Here is a 19,476-nt window from a genome sequence, read left to right on the forward strand (position 1 = left end):
AAAAATTCGATCAAGATATTATTGGCTAGGACTACGAAAGGACATATTAAATTACGTACGGAAATGTCCGAGTTGTCTTGAGAAGAAAATTGATCGTCACAAGACTAGGGAACCGATGCTGATTACGGACAGACCAATCGAGGAGTTCGATAAGGTATCGATAGACACCGTACGAAAATTACGAACCACTCCTAGTGGAAATTCTCACCTGCTGACCATGCAATGCAATCTGACCAAATACTTAATTGTAGTACCAACAAAGGACCTTAGAGCAACCACTATCGCTGACGCATTAGCCAGACACTTAATATGCCAATTCGGTGCCCCTAGAGCAATATTGTCAGATCGCGGAACAAGCTTTCTTTTGGAGATTGTAGAATCACTATTACAATTATTCAAAATTCATCATTTAACAACTTTCGGATATAGACCTCAGACTAATGGATCTCTTGAGAGAAGCCATGCACCATTAATCGATTTCTTACGGATATATTCGGAGCGTTTCAACGACTGGGATCGGTTAACCTCCTTTGCGGTTTTTACATAATACAAAAACAAGTATACATAATGGATCTGGTTACACCCCCTTTGAACTAGTTTACGGACGAATCGCTCGTTTCCCCATAAAGATACCTAGGGAGGAAAAATTAGGGACCTATAATCAATACCTACGCGATCTAGTCTTACGTTTGACAGAACTAAAGATAGTTGTAGGGGATAATCAAATTCGTGAAAAGGAAAAATCTAAAAACCAATATGATAAACACGCTAGACCCTTTAAAGGGAAAGTCGGTGATTACGCCTGGATATTAAACGAACCTCGGGTAGGAAAAGCCGATAGTTATTGTAAAAAACCCCTAAATCGTCGAAATTTTAAATCATAAGAACGTTTTATTAGAATTACCCAATGGAAAAACAATACGGAAGCATATGGATAAACTTAAACTTCAGGCGTAGCTTTATAAATTCAATTACTCACTTATCTTATCTGTTCTATATTCTTCGTCTATACTATTTACTTTGTTCTGTTCTTTCAGGTACTATTTCTTTTAATATACTTCCTTTCATTTAATATGTATCTAATCTTACTTTCCTTTCTCTCCGTATTCGCCCCGTCTATTATGGACCCCCAAGCTTATTCTATAGAAAAGTTAGACAACAACCCAGGAATTTATTACGAAAGAATAGATCCAATGAGAATAAAGAGGGCAGATTGGAAAGTATACATATCCATAATTATAACATAATGGAACGTTACGTAACATGTCAGAAATTAAAATCATTATTAATTAGAAACTTTTTTTTTCTTTTATAGAAATATTTTGGATCCTGAAAGCGACATGAGATGTACACCATTGAAAGAATTACCTTTGCCATTAAAAACGTTATGTAAATATCATTACGATAATCGAGCTAACTTTGTATGTGCCGTTACAAATGTACAAAAATTGTTTACATGGATTAAAGATATACGGAAGCAATCTGAACTCGAAGGTATCGTTGAAGTTTACAGTAATACATATAAAAATTCATCGAAATATTTCGAAATAGCTATGTCCAACACTGAAAATAAAGATTATATACAGACTGTTCTATATTCAATGTATAATGGAACAATAAATTAATAATTAAACGAAAATTCTATAAGTTTTACTAATTAATATTCGAATAAAGTTAACTATGGGGTCGAAAGGTTCCCGAAATCAAATAAGACTACTATAACGCTTGCTTAGATAGATAGATGAATAGATAGAGAGAGAGAGAGAGTATGTTTATGTTAGTAATATTTCATAAATCTAAGAAAAGAGCTTCTGATCGACCTGACGTAGCTATAAGGACTTTCGATTGAAACAAGTTTAACATAACATTTGTCCAAATTATATAACTGCAACATAATGTTTTAAAATTGTTGCACAAATTCACACAATATAATTCATTCTTATCCTTAGTCTTACGAAACTTTTAATGATTCTTTTATCAACGTATCGAATTCTTCTTTATTTTTGATTGGTCCATCTTGCACAACCTGTTGCAAATCATCACTTACTTTTTCATGATTTACTTCATATATATTACAATAACAAGTTGTTTCACAATTATCAACTTTTTGCAACTTGATTATCTCCATTAAAAAATTTATGTTTTTTTGAACTTCAGAACTAACTTCTCCTTTATTTGGACTTTAAAAATTATGAATATGGCTGAAGCAATCTTTTTAAACTCTTTATATGAAGTAACTTTACTCAAGTATTCAATGATTCTTAAAAAACATCTTTTATCTGCCAATCTTTGTTTTGGAAACACTTCAAGCGAGTAATAGATGTTATTAAATGTCCAATATCTCCCCTCAACCAACAATTTGGCAAAACAGCATGTTTTACTTTTAATACATAATCATGGCATTGAACTTTGAATTGATTTAAAATACAATCATTGAAGATTGCACGAACTGCGTTTTGCAACCCAAAAGATCCATCTGTGACTACTTCTTTAGGTTTTGATGCATCTAAATCAAGCTATCTTCGTAAACATTCTTGTAAAAAAATGGAAGCATGGTATTCCGATAGAAATTGAAAAAGTAGATAAATATGACCGTCTAAAGAAGCACTTAATACGTACAAAAAAACATGAGAACTGGTTTCTCCGTTGATTTTTACTCGTTTAACAAATTGTCCAGCTGCATCAATGGACACACTAGTACCAATATTTTCATTGTAAATACTTTTCCATAAATCGTTTTATTCTGTTGAACAAAGAGTAACCAAAAATAGGAAATCACCAACATCGTAAAAATTATATTAGAAGCCTTTTTAATGATCTTCATCAATAATAGTGCTTCAATAATATTTTTATTCGGTTCTACACCATATTGTTTAAACTTTGCCAATTTACTGTGACGGTCCAGTCTGATTTGTCCCTTTTTTCCCTTTGCAAAATAACAACCCGTCGTGCACGAGACAATCAAAGAAAAGCGGTAATTGAGCAAAGGCGCTTTTCTCACATACGAGTATATGCAAATGTGTTAGAGCAACTCAGCGAAAACATTACCATATAAGGAACGTGACTTCACGACCGTGGGAAATTTATTGTTTACAATGGAAAATCGACAATTATAAAGTTTTTCAAATGAACAAAAGCATTTTTTTAGTCAATTTTAATGCGCTGATCTTGAATTTCATGTTGTTATAATTCTCAAGTCTGTATTTATTGGTTTAATTTACAAGTTAATAATGTTAGTTATTTTGCAATAAATAATTATATTGTTAATTCGAATATGCGATTACGTCCGCGACGTATTGAAGCAGAGAAGCAAGAATTTGACACTTTGGTGACTGATTATTCACTAAGTTATCAATAAATAAAAAATTTATAATTTTTTTAAACAATAAAAATTGCATTGTTAGATATCGAATCGATCATACATTGATATAAAATTAATGATTTTGACTGTTACTAATTTACTGATTTTTAAATCGTTAAAAAAGAAATTAGCAAATCCGTTTTTTAATTATTATTCAAAATTAGATAGCTACATTAATCATTTTTAACTTGCATAACATTCTTCTAACCACAAGCGATTTTTTCATGTAAGAATTTTCCATAAATTTATTGTAAAATTGGCGTAATTTAATCATTGAATTGTATAACTTATAACTTTAAAAAGCGATTTTTCCTCGAGAAGTAATTTATGTTAAAAAATTCGTCACTTCAAGTTTAATTTTTTAAATCATATAATTGCAATTTCGATCGAGCCATTTTACAACAAAATATATGCAAAGTTTATATCAATTTAAAAATAGCGTTGTAGGGGCTACGAAGCATAGAAAGAAGCCCATTTCGCAAGTATAAATTCGCTCGTCGCTGCGGCAAGAGGATTCACTATCCTACCTTGCTTAGCAGCGCGAGCATTGTTTAGAAATAAAGCCTCAGCAATTCCCTGAGATGAATTTCTTTAGTCAGTGGTTAGCCTGCTAATTCCTCTTCTTTCGATATCTAAGTGCTCAGCTTATAAGACTATCTCTCTTATGAGAAAAAAGTAGCCTTAGATATTTCCCTACTTCAAATATAATAATTGTTGAGAAATTAAATTGAGTATTGGTTGCGGCGCTGTCGGGCCTCTTCCCGATAGATGCAATCACGCTCAATTGCATTTCAAGATGATTCATCGAGTTAGAAAACTTTGGGTTTACTACTCGACAAACTTTCATATTTCATTTAGAACATACACGTGTCATCTTCTTGCTACTCTCGGAAACGCTATTACGAATACAACAGAAAGAGTCCGAACTATTATTTTGATAACGCAAGAAAGATTCAAAGGTTACATTACGTAGTTTATGTAGAACATAAGTACTATGAACCAATGGTCCTTCAATTTTTCTATACTGTACATGTTCATCTGCTTCACTTTTTTGTATTGTTAAAGCTTTTTCATAAATTAATTTAGTTTTGTATTTTTCTAAAAGCGTGGTTGGAAGTGGTCGTTTTCCAAAATGTTTAATATTAATCGAATCCTTTGTTTTAATTTAAAAAATACAACCTTCTGTTTGTGAGTCTAAATTTAAGTGATGAAATCCATTAATTTTATTTTTGCATTCTTTGCAATATCCTTTAAACTTTATAATCTGGTCCTTTTTTGTAAAATATCCCTTTTCAAACATAAAAAAAACATTTCAATCGTAAAACATCATAAACTTGCTTAATAATTTCATGAGTCCATCCTCGTAAAACGGTGTACCGACCATTTTTTGATAAAACTGCCATTATTAACGACCACTCTTCATTGCTGAAATTTATATTAAAACTTAAATTAGGACAATCATCAATTGTTCTTTTTACTTTCACTTGTAACTAGACTTTTGCACATCTTAAGTTCCATTTTAATTCATCAGCTAAGCCTTTCCAGTTATTAAACACATATAAATGTATTATTATGCTATAAATAATATTACTTAAGGCATTGCTAGCTGTTTTCCAAACCGGATCTGATCTAGAAATTAATTGGCCATCTTCGATAAAGACTTCTTTATCATATAATATAGCAACTATCTCTTCTACTGTTGTAGCAGCTTTCGATGGCACATTGACTAGAAAACATGAACAATGATATTCGATTAGCTATGACATTGAAATTACAGAATCTGAAAATAATAAATAAATTAATCGATAAAACGTTATGTAATAATTTAAAGCTACACACTTATTGTGAATATATACGACAATTTCCATGTATACTTAAAAATAGGCAAGATGATTAATTTTAAATATTGTATAATTCTAGAGTAGAGCCTTGTATTTTAGAATAGAATTTATATATCTGAAACATAATAAGGAATTTATTAACATCAAAAACACAAAATTTCTAGTATATAATGCACGATTCAGACAGCTAGTATATAATTGCATTTTGTTTTGTAAGCGTAAAAGTAAAGCTAAATTGTAATTAAATTATGCATTGTAAAAATTATCATATTTTGAAATAATCAGTATTTACAAATCTTACACGAATATAGCCTACAATGTTATTCATCAGCAATCATAAATCACAATGTTTTATGGTAATAATTATTAATAAACATACTTCCAAGCAGAGCCGAGTTTAGACCTTTCCCGACCCCTGGGCCAAAAAGTCGGCGGGGCCTACTTAAGGCGGATGATTTGCCAAGAAATTTTCGAAATGATTTTCTTAAACTATTTGGGAGAAAAAAAACAACATTTATATCCAATCTTATTTATTATTTTAGAACATTCTTTTTCTCTCGCTTTTATTTAAAAACATTTCTTTCTAATTTTTTTATTGACAAATTCTTCTATAATTTCTTTAAAATCTATTGTCTCTAATAATTCATTCTCAATACATAGAAGACTGTACTCATTCAAACGTTTTTGAGACATGGTAGTGCGGTGCTCGTCTTTAATTAATTTGAGTCTTGAAAAAGATCTTTCTCCACTAGCGCTGGTTGGCATAATACTCAACAAAATTCTTAGTGAAATTTCAACATTCGTAAAAACCTTAAAGAGATTCTGGTCATACATAAATTTGTAAATTTCACCGATGCACACTTTGCCTTTGAATTCAGCTTTGATTGACAGATAACTCTTGAAGTGAATAAACTCTGAAGCTATATTTGCGCTGTCCAAATCCTTTGGATAGTATTCACATAATTTCTCAGCTGATTTTTCAATCCCATTGTCATCTAAATCCAAAATATCTATAATGAAAGAAAATCTTTCCAACAAAATTTTGTATTGCTCACTTCTGCGAGATAATTCAGCTGACAGCCTATCGATTGCTACGAAGAAAACTTCGACTTTGAATTTTTCTTTCCCCTGCAAAACTGTATTTTCTGACGAGTTACTTCGATGCTCAATTCTGGTACTTATTCTTTTAGCGCGTTTATTCATGGTTTTATAGGTTTCAGTGCTTACTAATTTTTTAGCTTCAGCTTTGTAGTGGTCAAATTTCGTTCGTAAGCTTTTTACAAAAACTTCCAACGACGTAAGTAATTCTACAGTAACAGCCAGATACGCACTCTCTTTTTGTAAGACTGTGGATGTTTTATTCATACGAGCTAATACTTCATTCCAGAAAATCGTGAGAAAAGCTGTTTCTATTTCATTCATTTTGCTGAGTAAACAGGAAGCTTGGTGCTGAGCATCTTTGTCCAACCTATCATCGTCTTTTAAGAATGTCAAGGTTTCTATAACTTTAGGATAACCTTCTTTCAATGCATGAATAGCGTCTGCTCTTTCAGACCAACGCGTACCACACAATGCCTTCAATACTAAAGTTATATTTTGACAATTTAAAATATTCCATCGATACGGCGAAGTCGAGAGAAAAACGTACAGACCCTGTACATGGTTGAAAAATGATATCAGTTCAACGTGGCAAGAACATGAATATACGCCAACTAAATTCAACGAATGGCAAGAACAACCAACAAAAACGGCTTCGGGACAGAGTACTTTAAACCTTGCTTGTAAGCCACTGTAGCAGCCAGACATATTCGGTGCATTATCGTACCCCTGTCCTCGACAATCAGCAATAGCGATGCCATAGTGATTTAAAAATCCGACTGCGACATTAAATAATTATTCGCCGTCGTGCTTTGTAATTTGTATGAATTGTAGAAATCGTTCAACTGCTTTTCCGTTTATAACGTACCGGACGACGAACGTTAGTTGATCAGTGTGACTTCTATCAACGGTAGAATCTACTGAGATAGAATAATACTTGGCAACTTTTAATTCCGTTATAATAAGATTTAGCAACTTCATTGCTAAAATTTCTGATAGTTCAGTAGCAATTGAATGAGACAAATAACTAGTCACTCCACTCCCTGCGTTTCCATACTTTTTTATGTGTTCCCTTAGTAGAGGGTTGTGTTTACTAATTAACTCTAACATTCCCAAGTAATAGCCATTGCTTTTGTCTCTGAATTTCTCACTACTGCCTCGAAGAGGGAGGCCTCTCGATGTTAAAAAAACGATTACGTCAACTGAAAATTCTAGAATACTTCTCCAATACAATTGTTCATTTGCAAATTGTTTTGCCAACTGAGAGTCAATACAATTGATTGCTTTTTTCCGTTCTAAGTAAGTCAGCATACTTTTTCTGTGGTCTATGCTGTTTTCGTGCTCTTTCAAAGCTTCATGAGCGTGTTTCCAGTCATTAAACCCTGTTTTTGCGAAGGGTGAATTGCTGTCAGAAAAAAGACGACAAGAAAAACAATACACTCTACCGGAATTTGGAGAATATATAAGCCATTCGCGATCAACCAGTTCGCCGTTAGGAAGCTCTCTCTTAAAAGCACTCTTCGTGAGATAACGATTTTTTATTTTTTCGCCTTCTTGATTTACGCGCAAGGATTTTCGAAAATCGTTCTCAATATTTTTATGAGGCCCCTGTCTAATCCAATAATCAACCATATTTTTCTCAATTTTCCACAGCTCTGGATCAAGCTCATAACTAGAAATCTCACTGTTACCACTACTTAGAGTACTTAATACACAGTCAACGATTGCCACTCGTTCACCTTGTTGCATAGCACACTCATCGACAACTTCAATACAGTTTTTTGTGCCTTCCGCAACATTTTCGATTTTATTAATATTACTTACAGCCTTATTCTTATCATTTCCATTTTGAGCATTTTCCAAATTACCTTGTTCATTTTCAATGTTTCCTCCTTCGGGAGCAGGTATTGTTTTTGCAAGAAACGCATCAATTTTCGGTAACTTGTCCCTTGCAGCTGAAGCTTGTTTGGCTTTCTTTCGTTTCGCAGCTCCACTTTCGTAGACTCTGTTATTCATTCTAGCTAAGTTCAAGATACCTTTAAAAAATAACATAATGTATCAACGAGATTGCACAGGAATTCCTTTCGGAATTCAATTTATTAAATAACTGAAACAAACAAGAGACAATATGATTTGCATACTTACAATCTCGTACAAGTCCAACAAAATAACAATAGAAATAGAGTGCGATTTGATCCTATTTGTATTTTATATGTATGTCACTTTTATTTTTTAAATAGGTATGTGCATCACTACAGTTTGAGCAGTCGAAAATGAGATGGAAAAACGTTTATACGGCTCAGTATTTTGCTAATACCGTGTATGTACATACGTTGAAAGCACGCACGACTAAACAAACTCTGTTGTTTTTGCAATATGGTCGACGCCACTGTTCTCTCGACTCCCTAGAAAAAAAAATGACACGCGACGCTCGGCGACACTGTTTCCGAAAACTCGCGAGGTTTCAAGTTCGCGGATCCCTCCGACCATACCGTAAAAAATATCGTATACAATCTTCTTTCAAAATTAAATGATATCAATTTATCATGTTATATTGATAGAATTTACATACAATAAGAAAGTAACTAGAGCAACAAGTGATCAGCAATCTTTGGGAATATTATTGTAATTATTGTATCTTTTATATAAATAATCAGGTCTGTACACTATGAATTAAATTTTCAAGCCTGATAAATCTTATAAAATGAGTACGAAAAATGCCTAACCATGCGTGATACTTTCAAATTTATCAATATTTTATATAATATTTAATATGTTACAAAGTCGAACCGAGATTTCGAACAGTGATATTTTTCGTTTGGTTGCTCAGTCAGTAACTCGCGAGTCGAATTCTTTCTACGTTTCTTCAAAGAAAAACCTACGTATTACCTTCACTCTATTTATTTTGGGTTCAAATTTTAAATTCGAATCTGATTTTGAATACTATTCCGTTAGAATGATTACCAATTCCTTTCAAAAATATTTACATTAATTTTATCTAGTATTGCGCAAATTTATTGGCAATTTTAAAATTTTTCTCAAGTGTTTCTTCATTACGTAGCTGATATTTTTCATGTTCGCGAGGCCTGGTTTCCACGGCGGGGCCCCGGCCTAGGCCCAGGTAGGCCCATGCCTAAACTCGGCGGTGCTTCCAAGGTTTCTATTTTTCAATGAAAACCGTGTGAGGTTGCAATCATTATTTACTAAGTAAAATAAAGTTTCAATTATGATAAATATAATACATGATCCTTCAACAATATTTTCACAAAAAATACCGATAGAGTTGGTACAACTCGATCAGTATTCGTATCGATCTTCTATTTTTTTCGACTCTAACAATAAGAAGTATAACAAACAAAGAATGTCATTGGCTCTAATCGCTCAAACAATCGCTCTAATTGGATGTTTTTGAAAACATTCCACTATATACTATCTACATCGAGTATACATTTATATGTGTATGTGGCGTCCCGCACGAGCTCGGTGCTAACACCACTCAGGCGACAACGACGGCAAGAGACGAGCCAGCTTCTAGCGATGAGCATACGGTCACCCATCCTAAACTTCTTTTTTTCCTATTCGTAACGCATCTAGGTCTGTTGTACACTTGTGGTTTTTCTATCATCATACCGTGTCCGAATACCGCGTTTTAAGTTATTTTATGTTTAAAAGAGGGAAAATAAAAAAATTCTCAATTGTACAATATGTAGCTATTGTTTGATATAAATTGATATCAGCCTCGGGAAGTACTGATTATTTGTTTTCAAATACAATTCGATATGTAGCCTAGTAGTAACAGCAAAAGTTCAAAGAAAGAGGTATTTTAGCAAATATAGTTTATATTCTCGTACTATTTTTTAAAGAATTAAGAAAAATGTAGACATGTCATAAATTGTCAAATCTTAATTAGTTTATTCTTATTTGAGCTCTGTAAATTCATATAGGTCATATGGTAAATTTAGTAAATTATAATTCTTGTTTGAAACATTTTCTTTATTATAGCTACAATAGCTGAAAATAAGTGAGTCAATAAATATAAGATAATTATATCTAGAGCGTAATACCGAATTGAAATTTCCAGAGCAAATTGAACAGAATGGAAAGAGTTGACTTCGGTCCAAACAGAGTCTAACACTGAAAATATTGAAAGTAATTATGAAACAATGTCAAAGTATGTTTAATTATTAAAATTTTATAGATTGATATTTATTGTTTTTAATTCTTTTTTAATTTATATATTACAGGTCTGAACCAAATGCTGAAGTGTCAAAACATACTACTGACGATAACAGTAACAAAGTTAACTCTTTATATTCTGTTCAATTTGCTCTAGAAATTTTAATTCAGCGTTACACTTTAGACATTGTCTAGCTATAATAAAGAATTTAAAATGTTTCAAACAAGAATTATAATTTACTAAATTTACCATATGACCTATATGAATTTACAGAGCTCAAATAAGAATAAACTAATTAGGATTTGACAATTTTTCTTAATTCTTTAAAAAATAGTACGAGAATATAAACTATATTTGTTAAAATACCTCTTTTTTTGAACTTTTGCTGTTACTACTAGGCTACATATCGAAATGTATTTGAAAACAAATAATCAGTACTTCCCGAGGCTGACATCAATTTATATCAAACAATAGCTACATATTGTACAATTGAGAATTTTCTTATTTTCCCTCTTTTAAACAAAAAAAAAACTTGAAACGCGGGATTCGGACACAGTATGATGATAGAACAACCACAAGTGTACAACAGACCTAGATGCGCTATGAATAGGAAAAAAAGAAGTTTAGGATCAGTGACCGAATGCTCATCGCTGCCAACTTCCCGCTTGAGCGCTGATGTTCGTTAGCACGACCTTTGACGTCAACTTCTACGGCAAGAAGGGGTAGCTTAGAACTTTTCTACGAAAAGTGGAAGCGGCTCTCTCGCCCTTTCGCCTATTGGGCGCCACCGGCTTTGGACCGTTCTCCGATTTTCGTACTCGGAAAGTTTACCACGTGGTATCAATTTTTGTACAGGCGCCCATCCTTTCCGCGACCGAGTTCTCTTTTCTGGTTGCGAAGAAATAAAGTTCATAAAGTTTATCAAGCATTGTTTTCTGTTCATTTCCCGCTTCTTCGCATTGGAGCGTTTTGACCATCCCGCGCAACGGGCCGACTTGGTCTTAACGTATACCAAATATATACGATTAAAAGCAAAATAATCTTGATCGTTGCATTTTCTTTAGAGGTTCATTAAAGGTCATACAGAACTTTGAGGTAAAAAATAGCAATTAGGATATCCTCATATACTTTGATGTATTAAAACCAAATCTAACCTCCGTTTTACTTTATTACCTCAGGTTTTTTTATATGTTCAAAGTTATCTGAAAGTCATTATCATTATTTACGCCGAAAACTTCATCGCGGTCACGAGTTCAAATAGATCGGGATACTTGTTTGTTAATAAGTGATTTTAAAAAATGATAACACACAAACAATATACTCAAACGGTAAAAGTTTATTGTGAAATAATTCTATACATATATATTATACAGTAAATTGAATACAGGTACTTTTGACCTACAATTTATGGTTTACGAATAGTGGATTATACAGATATATCAAGAAAAAATTTAATATTATAACATTTAATATAAAACTTATTATTTAGGTGTGGTGTATTTTTTTGTTGCAACATTTCTGCAGATAGCCTTTCTTTTATGTTTTCTTGGAATATCTCTTTAATAATAAGATCTATCAATAGTCGTACAACATCTTCTCATTCCAAATATCTCGATATCTGTTCTGAACGTCTTTTAAATCTTGATGGAATCTCTCACCTTGCTCTTCATTAAAATGTCCGAGAATTTCTGGAAAATACTCTACATGAAAGTTCAAGAAATGAAGTTTCATATTCATGAAGCAACCGAAATTTTTGGATGCAGATACCTTTGTTACTAAAATGCTTGCATAATATAAACTCTTTTTATTTCCTAAAAACTTTTCAGTCGCTTCTCTGAAACTTTGTCATGCGTGTTTCTCTTCGTTAATCAATTTTTGTTCAAAGGTTACGTCAGTCAATAATACTTATATGTGAACGATCAAATACTCCTTCATTGATTTTCGCTTCAAAGAGTTTAGGAAATTTCACAAAAATATATTGAAATGCATCACTTTCTAGTTTTTCATAGCTTTTACAAATTGTTTGATTAATGCTAATTTAATCTTAAATAATGGAAGTAATTTTATTTTTAAGTATTAAACTATTTCGTATAATGTTTTTAGAACCTGGTTCTATATTCACTTGAAAATGCTAATTTTTTCGTACATAATGCTGACTGTGAACTATCTTTCTCACTCGCATAATAAACACGGATATTTAGTATTACTGCTTTGCTATCCTAATTTCATGAATATAATTTTCAGATCTCCACACAACAACCAGTTGTACTTATTATATTACAATTGTATAAATACAAATTTAACATTTATATAATCTTCTTTGAAAATAGTAAAATGTGCTAACAGAATGGGAGCATACACATTACCAATGTATAGTAATTCTGCTTTCAACTTTCTAGCGGAAAAATCAAAAAAGAGTTGCTATTTATTAGCATTATAACTAATTCCAAACCGCTCAATTAAAGCTTAAAGATTGTTGCAATATACTATATTTTTACCTTGAGAAAAAAATTCTCCGAAGGGCTAATCTTGCGTGCGATAAAATATTACTTTCATTTTGAATGATAAATTTTTTTCTTTTAATCTTGATACCAATAACTGCATTTTCTTTTAAAAGTTCCAAGTTTCTGATTATATCATTGAATTAGCACGGGTTAAAAATACTTTTTGCTAGTTCATTTAGTCCAGATTCGACATTTCTAAATTTATTGAAATCTTTAAACTGTTTATCATTTACTAATTTAGTATCATCATGAGTCATGGTGAGAAAAGTGATGGATTAGACATCAAAATACTCTATAGAGCTTTTGTTCTTATTATTGTAGCTGACTGTTTTACACAAATAAGAATCACAATTGGTTCTACGATCAAGAGGTTCATTACAAAACATTGAACTAAGAATCTGCTTTGCATCTGATGTTTTATTAACTATAGAAGGAAGGTAAATGCGACAATTGCTACATGTGATTTTTGGAGTCCATGTATTATTAAAAGTGTAAAATAAAAGAATATTTCATAGTTTCTCTTCACATTAGTTGTACAAAGCCATCTTTGTCGTGGTAGCACATATTAACTGCGAAAAATACAAAAAATATTCCCTCCTTTACAGCTGATATTTTCATAGAATCATATATTTTTTTTAAATAATCAAAAAAATAGAAAAACAAAATCATCTGATAAATGAAAGATAACTTGAAGTCAAACATGAAAAATTATAGTTTGAAAAATACTTACCAAACTCCGTCACGCATATTTAAGTATAAAGATCGATTTGATTACATCAAGTTTTTTAAGGTTATAAATACTCCATTAAGTTCTGAATAAATAGAAAACTTGTAAGTTCAATGTTTAGGACTAACAAATTCAGAATATGGAGATTTCAATTATAGAATTTCAGGATTTAGTAGTTTATGAATTTTATTTGTCCGTTTAATGAGATACTGCCGCTTTAGTGCTATGGAAAAACCGCTACCACAAGAGAAGAGGACGGTGACAAAGAGAGAGGGAGAGAGAGAGAGAGAGAGAGAGAGAGAGAGAGAGAGAGAGAGAGAGAAATAGAAAAGATGTAAAGAAAGCTCGTTCGTTAACCATTATTTAAAGATAAGCAAGTGAGGCGCACTCGCTCACAGCAATTGAGGCGGGAAGGGGAAAGAGGTAAAGAAATGAGAGTGGTTGATAAATTATACACACATAACACAAATCTAATCAAATCAAATAAACGTTAAATTATACTTGAACTTCGCAATATCGCACATTAACAAATCGCATAAGAATAAGTCGCATTACACAAACTCTTAATCGAATAAACACAGCGACGTTCTTAACATTTATTACAAAAGAGAACAAGTTAACTAACTAATCGCGCTTACTTATCTATACAAAACACAACGCGAGTCGCCCGGCAGATGACCGCCTTGACGACAAACCGACTTAGGCTATTTAGTTAAAAGAGAAAGTCGCCCGGCGAAGGATCACCTGGACGATTTCTCTTCGAGCGATTTATTACCCGACCGTCATTAGGGCAGGTAGCCGGCGTGTGTACGCCTTGCTACCTACCTAATATTTAAATTTCCGCACAGTGCCGTCGATGAAGAGAGAGAGAAATTAATTTGCAAACTTTACCTTTGATGCTGGAGCGGGAGTCCTGGCTGCGTCCTGCGCACGATGTTGCAGGTCGTCGCTGGGCAACTCCTGCCGGCTTCCCAGGTAGCGTCCCGAATAGATGCAGGGCCAAGTCGTCTTCTCCTCTCGGTTTCTTCTCGGCCCTTTGTCCTCGGCTGAACTTCTGACTTTTTCACCGCTGGCCGTCCACCGTCTTACTCCGATCGACTCGGAAAACCTTCTCACTCTCCCTCGACTTACTATCGTCTGTGTCGCTCGTTTTTCCTCGCGATCTACAGCTTCTTCGTCGAGCTTTTCTCTCCCCACTCGACCTACTTATTAGGCGGCGCACGACCAATGCGCTAATTGGTTCGAAACGCGCGCCTGCCTAATCTTGCGTAGGGCACGGATGCCCCTACTATTTCTCTCTCTCTAACATCTCTATACTCTCTGTCGCCAGCGTAACAGCTTCGGGCCTGCTCGGCCCCGCTCGGCAATCTCCGTTAACTGAAACAGAGACCATGCATTAGACGCATTCTTAAATACGCTCAACGCGAGAGGGGAATTTGGGGAAATTCCGACGAGCACAAGCGCAACACTTGCTCTCGTCACAAAGAGAGACAGAAAAAAGTATCCGCGCAAGTTGCGCACACACCCCCGCGCTGATTTTTCAGAAAGTATCAGTAGGTAAACTAAAGAAACCACAGATCAGAAGGCCTCAGATCGGTGCGAGCCTCAAATCAGTGATCTCATATGCATGAGCTATCAGATCAACACTCTTATTATATCACACGCGGGAGCCCACCCGTTGAAAGCTCAAAATTATATTACATAAAAAAATCAAGATAGATTGAGAAGTGAATATTATAGTGGGTTGATGGATTATTTACATAGAAAAAATAAATCAGAAAATATGAAAATTGGGAAAATGGTTATTTTACCATCAAATTTTACGGGAAGTCCTAGGTTTCTAAAACAAAATTATATCAATTCTATGACAATTGTAAATCACTACGGGAAACCAGATTTATTTATAACAATGACATGCAACCCAAATTGAAAAGAGATTACTGAGAATACAAAGGAGTATGAAAGTACTATAGATAGACTGGATATTGTTACCAAGGTATTTTATCAAAAAGTGAAAGAATTAAAAAATGAAGTCATAAAAAAGGGGTTTTAGGAAAATGTATTGCTCATACTTACGTTATTGTATTCCAAAAACTTCTGCATATGCACATGTTATTATTTTTAGATAAGAAAGATACATTTCTCACTCTAGAAAAAGTTGATGAATTAATTAGTACAGTGATATCAAATAAAGATATTTATCCGAAATTATATAACTTTGTAAAGCAATTCATGATACATGGTCCTTGTGGTAAACAAAATTTGAATTCTCTATGTATGGATGATAAAAAAATTGTACTAAAAATTTTCCGAAGAATTTCAATTCAAGAATAATATTTAAATCGAATGGGTATCCACCGTGTAAAAGAAATAACGACGATATTATTATAAATTTTAAGAGTAAATTCTCTGATAGAATAGCTAATAATCGATTTATTGTTTCATATAACCCATATTTATTGTTGAAATTTAATGCACACCTTAATGTTGAAGTATGCTCGACTGGGCAATGTGTCAAATATTTATTCAAATATTGTTATAAAGGCCATGGCTGCAATAATTAAAATATACGACGTAAATGTAAATTTGGAAAAAATGATGAAGAGACGCTTGGAAAAGAGCAAAATGATATCGATGATGAATATAATTATGATGAAATGAGTCAATATATAAACACGAGATATTTATGTCCACTAGAAGCTATGTATAGACTACTAGAGTATCCATTATATGATATTTCACATGTAATACGTTGTTTAGCTGTACACGAAGAAAATCAACAAAATGTGTATTTTAAAGATGGAAATGAAGAATCAATAATCAATAAAAATATAGAAAATACGTTAACAGCACATTTCGATTTGAATGAAATAGACACAAAGGCACGATAATATTTATATTTAGGCATACTCATACATTATACTTTCGATAAGCAGTCGACAAAATATTATAAAAGAAATAAAATTAATAAACCTATAGTTTTGCCGAATGTACTTTGTAAATATAAAGGATCGAGAAAGATATTTTATTAGTCTATTACTTCTACATATTAAAGGAGCAAGATCCTTTCAAGAATTATGTACAGTTGATAATGTTCTTTATAATACATTTTATGAAGCAGCTAAAGTTACAAATTTTGTAAAAGAAAACGAGGAATAGGATCGGTGTTTACAAGAAGCTTCTAAAGTGAAATTCTCTTATGGAGTATGGAAATTATTTGAACTCATTTCTGTTTTCCATAATCCAATCAATGCTTGAGAATTATACGACAAATACAAAACTCATTTATATCACCCAAGATACGAAAAAATACATGGCATTGATATCAATTCATAAGATTTTATAAGTTAACGAATATTGTTTGAACGATTTTAATTAACCTGATATTGAATTATACATAAATGACAATATTATTGAAGCGAGTTTCAATAATGATAGTAATGTATTAAATAAATTATAAGATAAAATAAATTCTCTGAAAAAAGAACAAAAAAAATATTTGATAAAACATTAGAATGCTTCAAACGTAATGCGAATAGAAAATATATATTCATTGATGGACCAGAAGGGAGTGAAAAAAGTTACCTAATATCCAATATGTTTGAGTGGCATGGACAGGAATTGATGCAAATTTATTGAAGCAGGGAAAAACAGTGCACACAACATTCAAATTGTCTCTGAATATTACAGAATGTATAACATGTAACATTAAACATAATTTGAAGGATGGGAAATTATTGAAATATTTACAAGTAATAATCTAGGATGAAATATCAATGACTTCTAAATACGCATTTGAAGCAGTGGATCGTCTCCTTCAAAATTTGAATGAAAACAAAGAACCATTTGGTGGTAAAACGATAATTGTTTCAGATGATTTTTGACAAATATTACCAGTCGTTTGTTACGACCAGTCATTTGTTAAGTCATACAGTTATTATTGAAAAATCTGTTAAATTTAGTTATCTATGGAAAAAAATTATACTATGACATTTAATGAAAATTTAAGAGTTACCCAAGATGATAATGATTTTAAAGAATGTCTTTTACATGTCGAATAAGCGAAAAATCTAAATTCATAAGAGGAAGAAAATGAATTTATAGAAATTCCCAATTACATGTTAGCAGAGAAAAATATATATAATAAAAATAATATGGTGTTTCTATTGAAAACCTCCGATCGACCCTGAAGATGATGCCCAGGTGCCAGGATGACAGGCCGATGTCAATGAGACACTATCCACGAGAACATGCACGAGAAGTCCGGCGAACCAGGAAAACGTTGATACCCATGATCATGCTACATCTCCATCATTAAAGTAAAGCAATAATTAAGATGGGTTACTAGAGATAAAAATCTGTCGGACAGACGTTACGGCGAAAATTACACAATAAAATACACGATATTACTTTAATATAGTATAAGATTATTGATATTGTTTATAATCTATTATTAAACTTTCTATTTCTAATCGAAAGTTTTCTAAAAATTCAAATTTGTCAAACCAAAAATATTTTAGTCATCATTTATTTTTTATCAAAAATATGTATCATTTTACTAAATCACAAGTGTATTCATCTATTTGTGATCAATCGTCGAAACGCTTATTTTTATTCATTGAATTGTATCGTATACAATAATTATATAGGGTGTCCCATTTTAAAGGAACCACCCCAAAATTTTCTACGGTTGGCGTTCTACAAAAAAATTATTCAGACAAAAGTTGTTTGGGACAATGAGAGACACCTTTACCAGAAATCGGATTTGACCTTGAGATTTATTTTCATGTTCAGTTGAAGGTCAAAGTCATTTTTTGAATAGGAACCTATAATTTTGATCCCGGATTCTGAAAGAGCGAAAAATTCTACGTTTAGATAAGGTATTATGTGTGGGGTGCGGTTAACTCCCTCCCCCCGCGTAAGGTCACATAGAGATCAAATTTATTATTTTCTTCATCTATGCATAGAGATGATCGGGCAAAGGTAAGATTAATTGTAAAAACTCAATAACTTGCTGGTAATATTTCCCCCGCTAACCTAATAACTGGACGGTAATATCTTGCTGCAGCACGATATTGGCCTTAACCGTCAAAATTACTCAGGGAGGCTTCAGTACTCAAACCACGTGAGAATCTGAATCATTGAACGAAGAGATAGACGATGACCACGAATACGCCCCGAGAGATAACAGAATGTCAACAATTAGGAAGTTTACACGGCGTCTAAGCTAAAAAAGGTAAATAAGCTTTCGTTAATTAAATGAAATAAAATTGTACGTAATCTTCAATAAATCTTGAATGAATCCTTGAATAAAGCTTTGAAAAATGGATAAAAAATGGAAAATAAGCTTCCGTTATTATTAACAAGTTTGACTAACTTGGCTAGATACCAAGTCGGCTACTCAAAACACCTCGTTTTTTTATTTCGGATTTGGAAAGAAAGTTAAACTGGTCACTCCCACATTGTCTTAATCCATTAAGGCCCTTGCCAAACCTGGGCAAGATAGCGCCAACTAGCTATGCCAATCGTAGGTAAATCGAAAAAAAATACCATGTTTTTTCTTTTGCCATTTACAATTATTTATCAAAAGTTATTTAAACAAATTATCGAAAGGTAATCATTTGAAGTCTGACAAAAAAATGTTGCATATGTTTCTTTCATATTTTTTCCTGTAGAATCAATTTTTGAAAATAATTTTGTAGGAAAACAAATTATTTTTATTCTCTTTTCTGGTGTGATTCCAGACAAGCCTACAGAGTTTCAACTAA

The 19,476-nt window shown here is 32.6% G+C and overlaps 1 protein-coding gene across 1 annotated transcript in view; it reads left to right on the forward strand.

Moving 5' to 3' along the window:
- Positions 1-1,363: 1,363 nt before the first annotated feature.
- Positions 1,364-19,476, forward strand: part of LOC131663324 (uncharacterized) — a 93,190-nt gene continuing 75,077 nt past the window's right edge. Inside the window, exon 1 of the mRNA XM_058933680.1 lies at positions 1,364-1,494. Within this exon, the coding sequence (XP_058789663.1) occupies positions 1,438-1,494 (57 nt within the window). The 5' untranslated portion in view covers positions 1,364-1,437. The remainder of the gene's footprint in view (positions 1,495-19,476) is intronic.

This window comes from Phymastichus coffea, unplaced genomic scaffold (assembly GCF_024137745.1).
Source record: "Phymastichus coffea isolate CEN01 unplaced genomic scaffold, Cenicafe_Pcof_1.1 PCOF00033, whole genome shotgun sequence".
Classification (NCBI taxonomy): Eukaryota; Metazoa; Arthropoda; class Insecta; order Hymenoptera; family Eulophidae; genus Phymastichus; species Phymastichus coffea.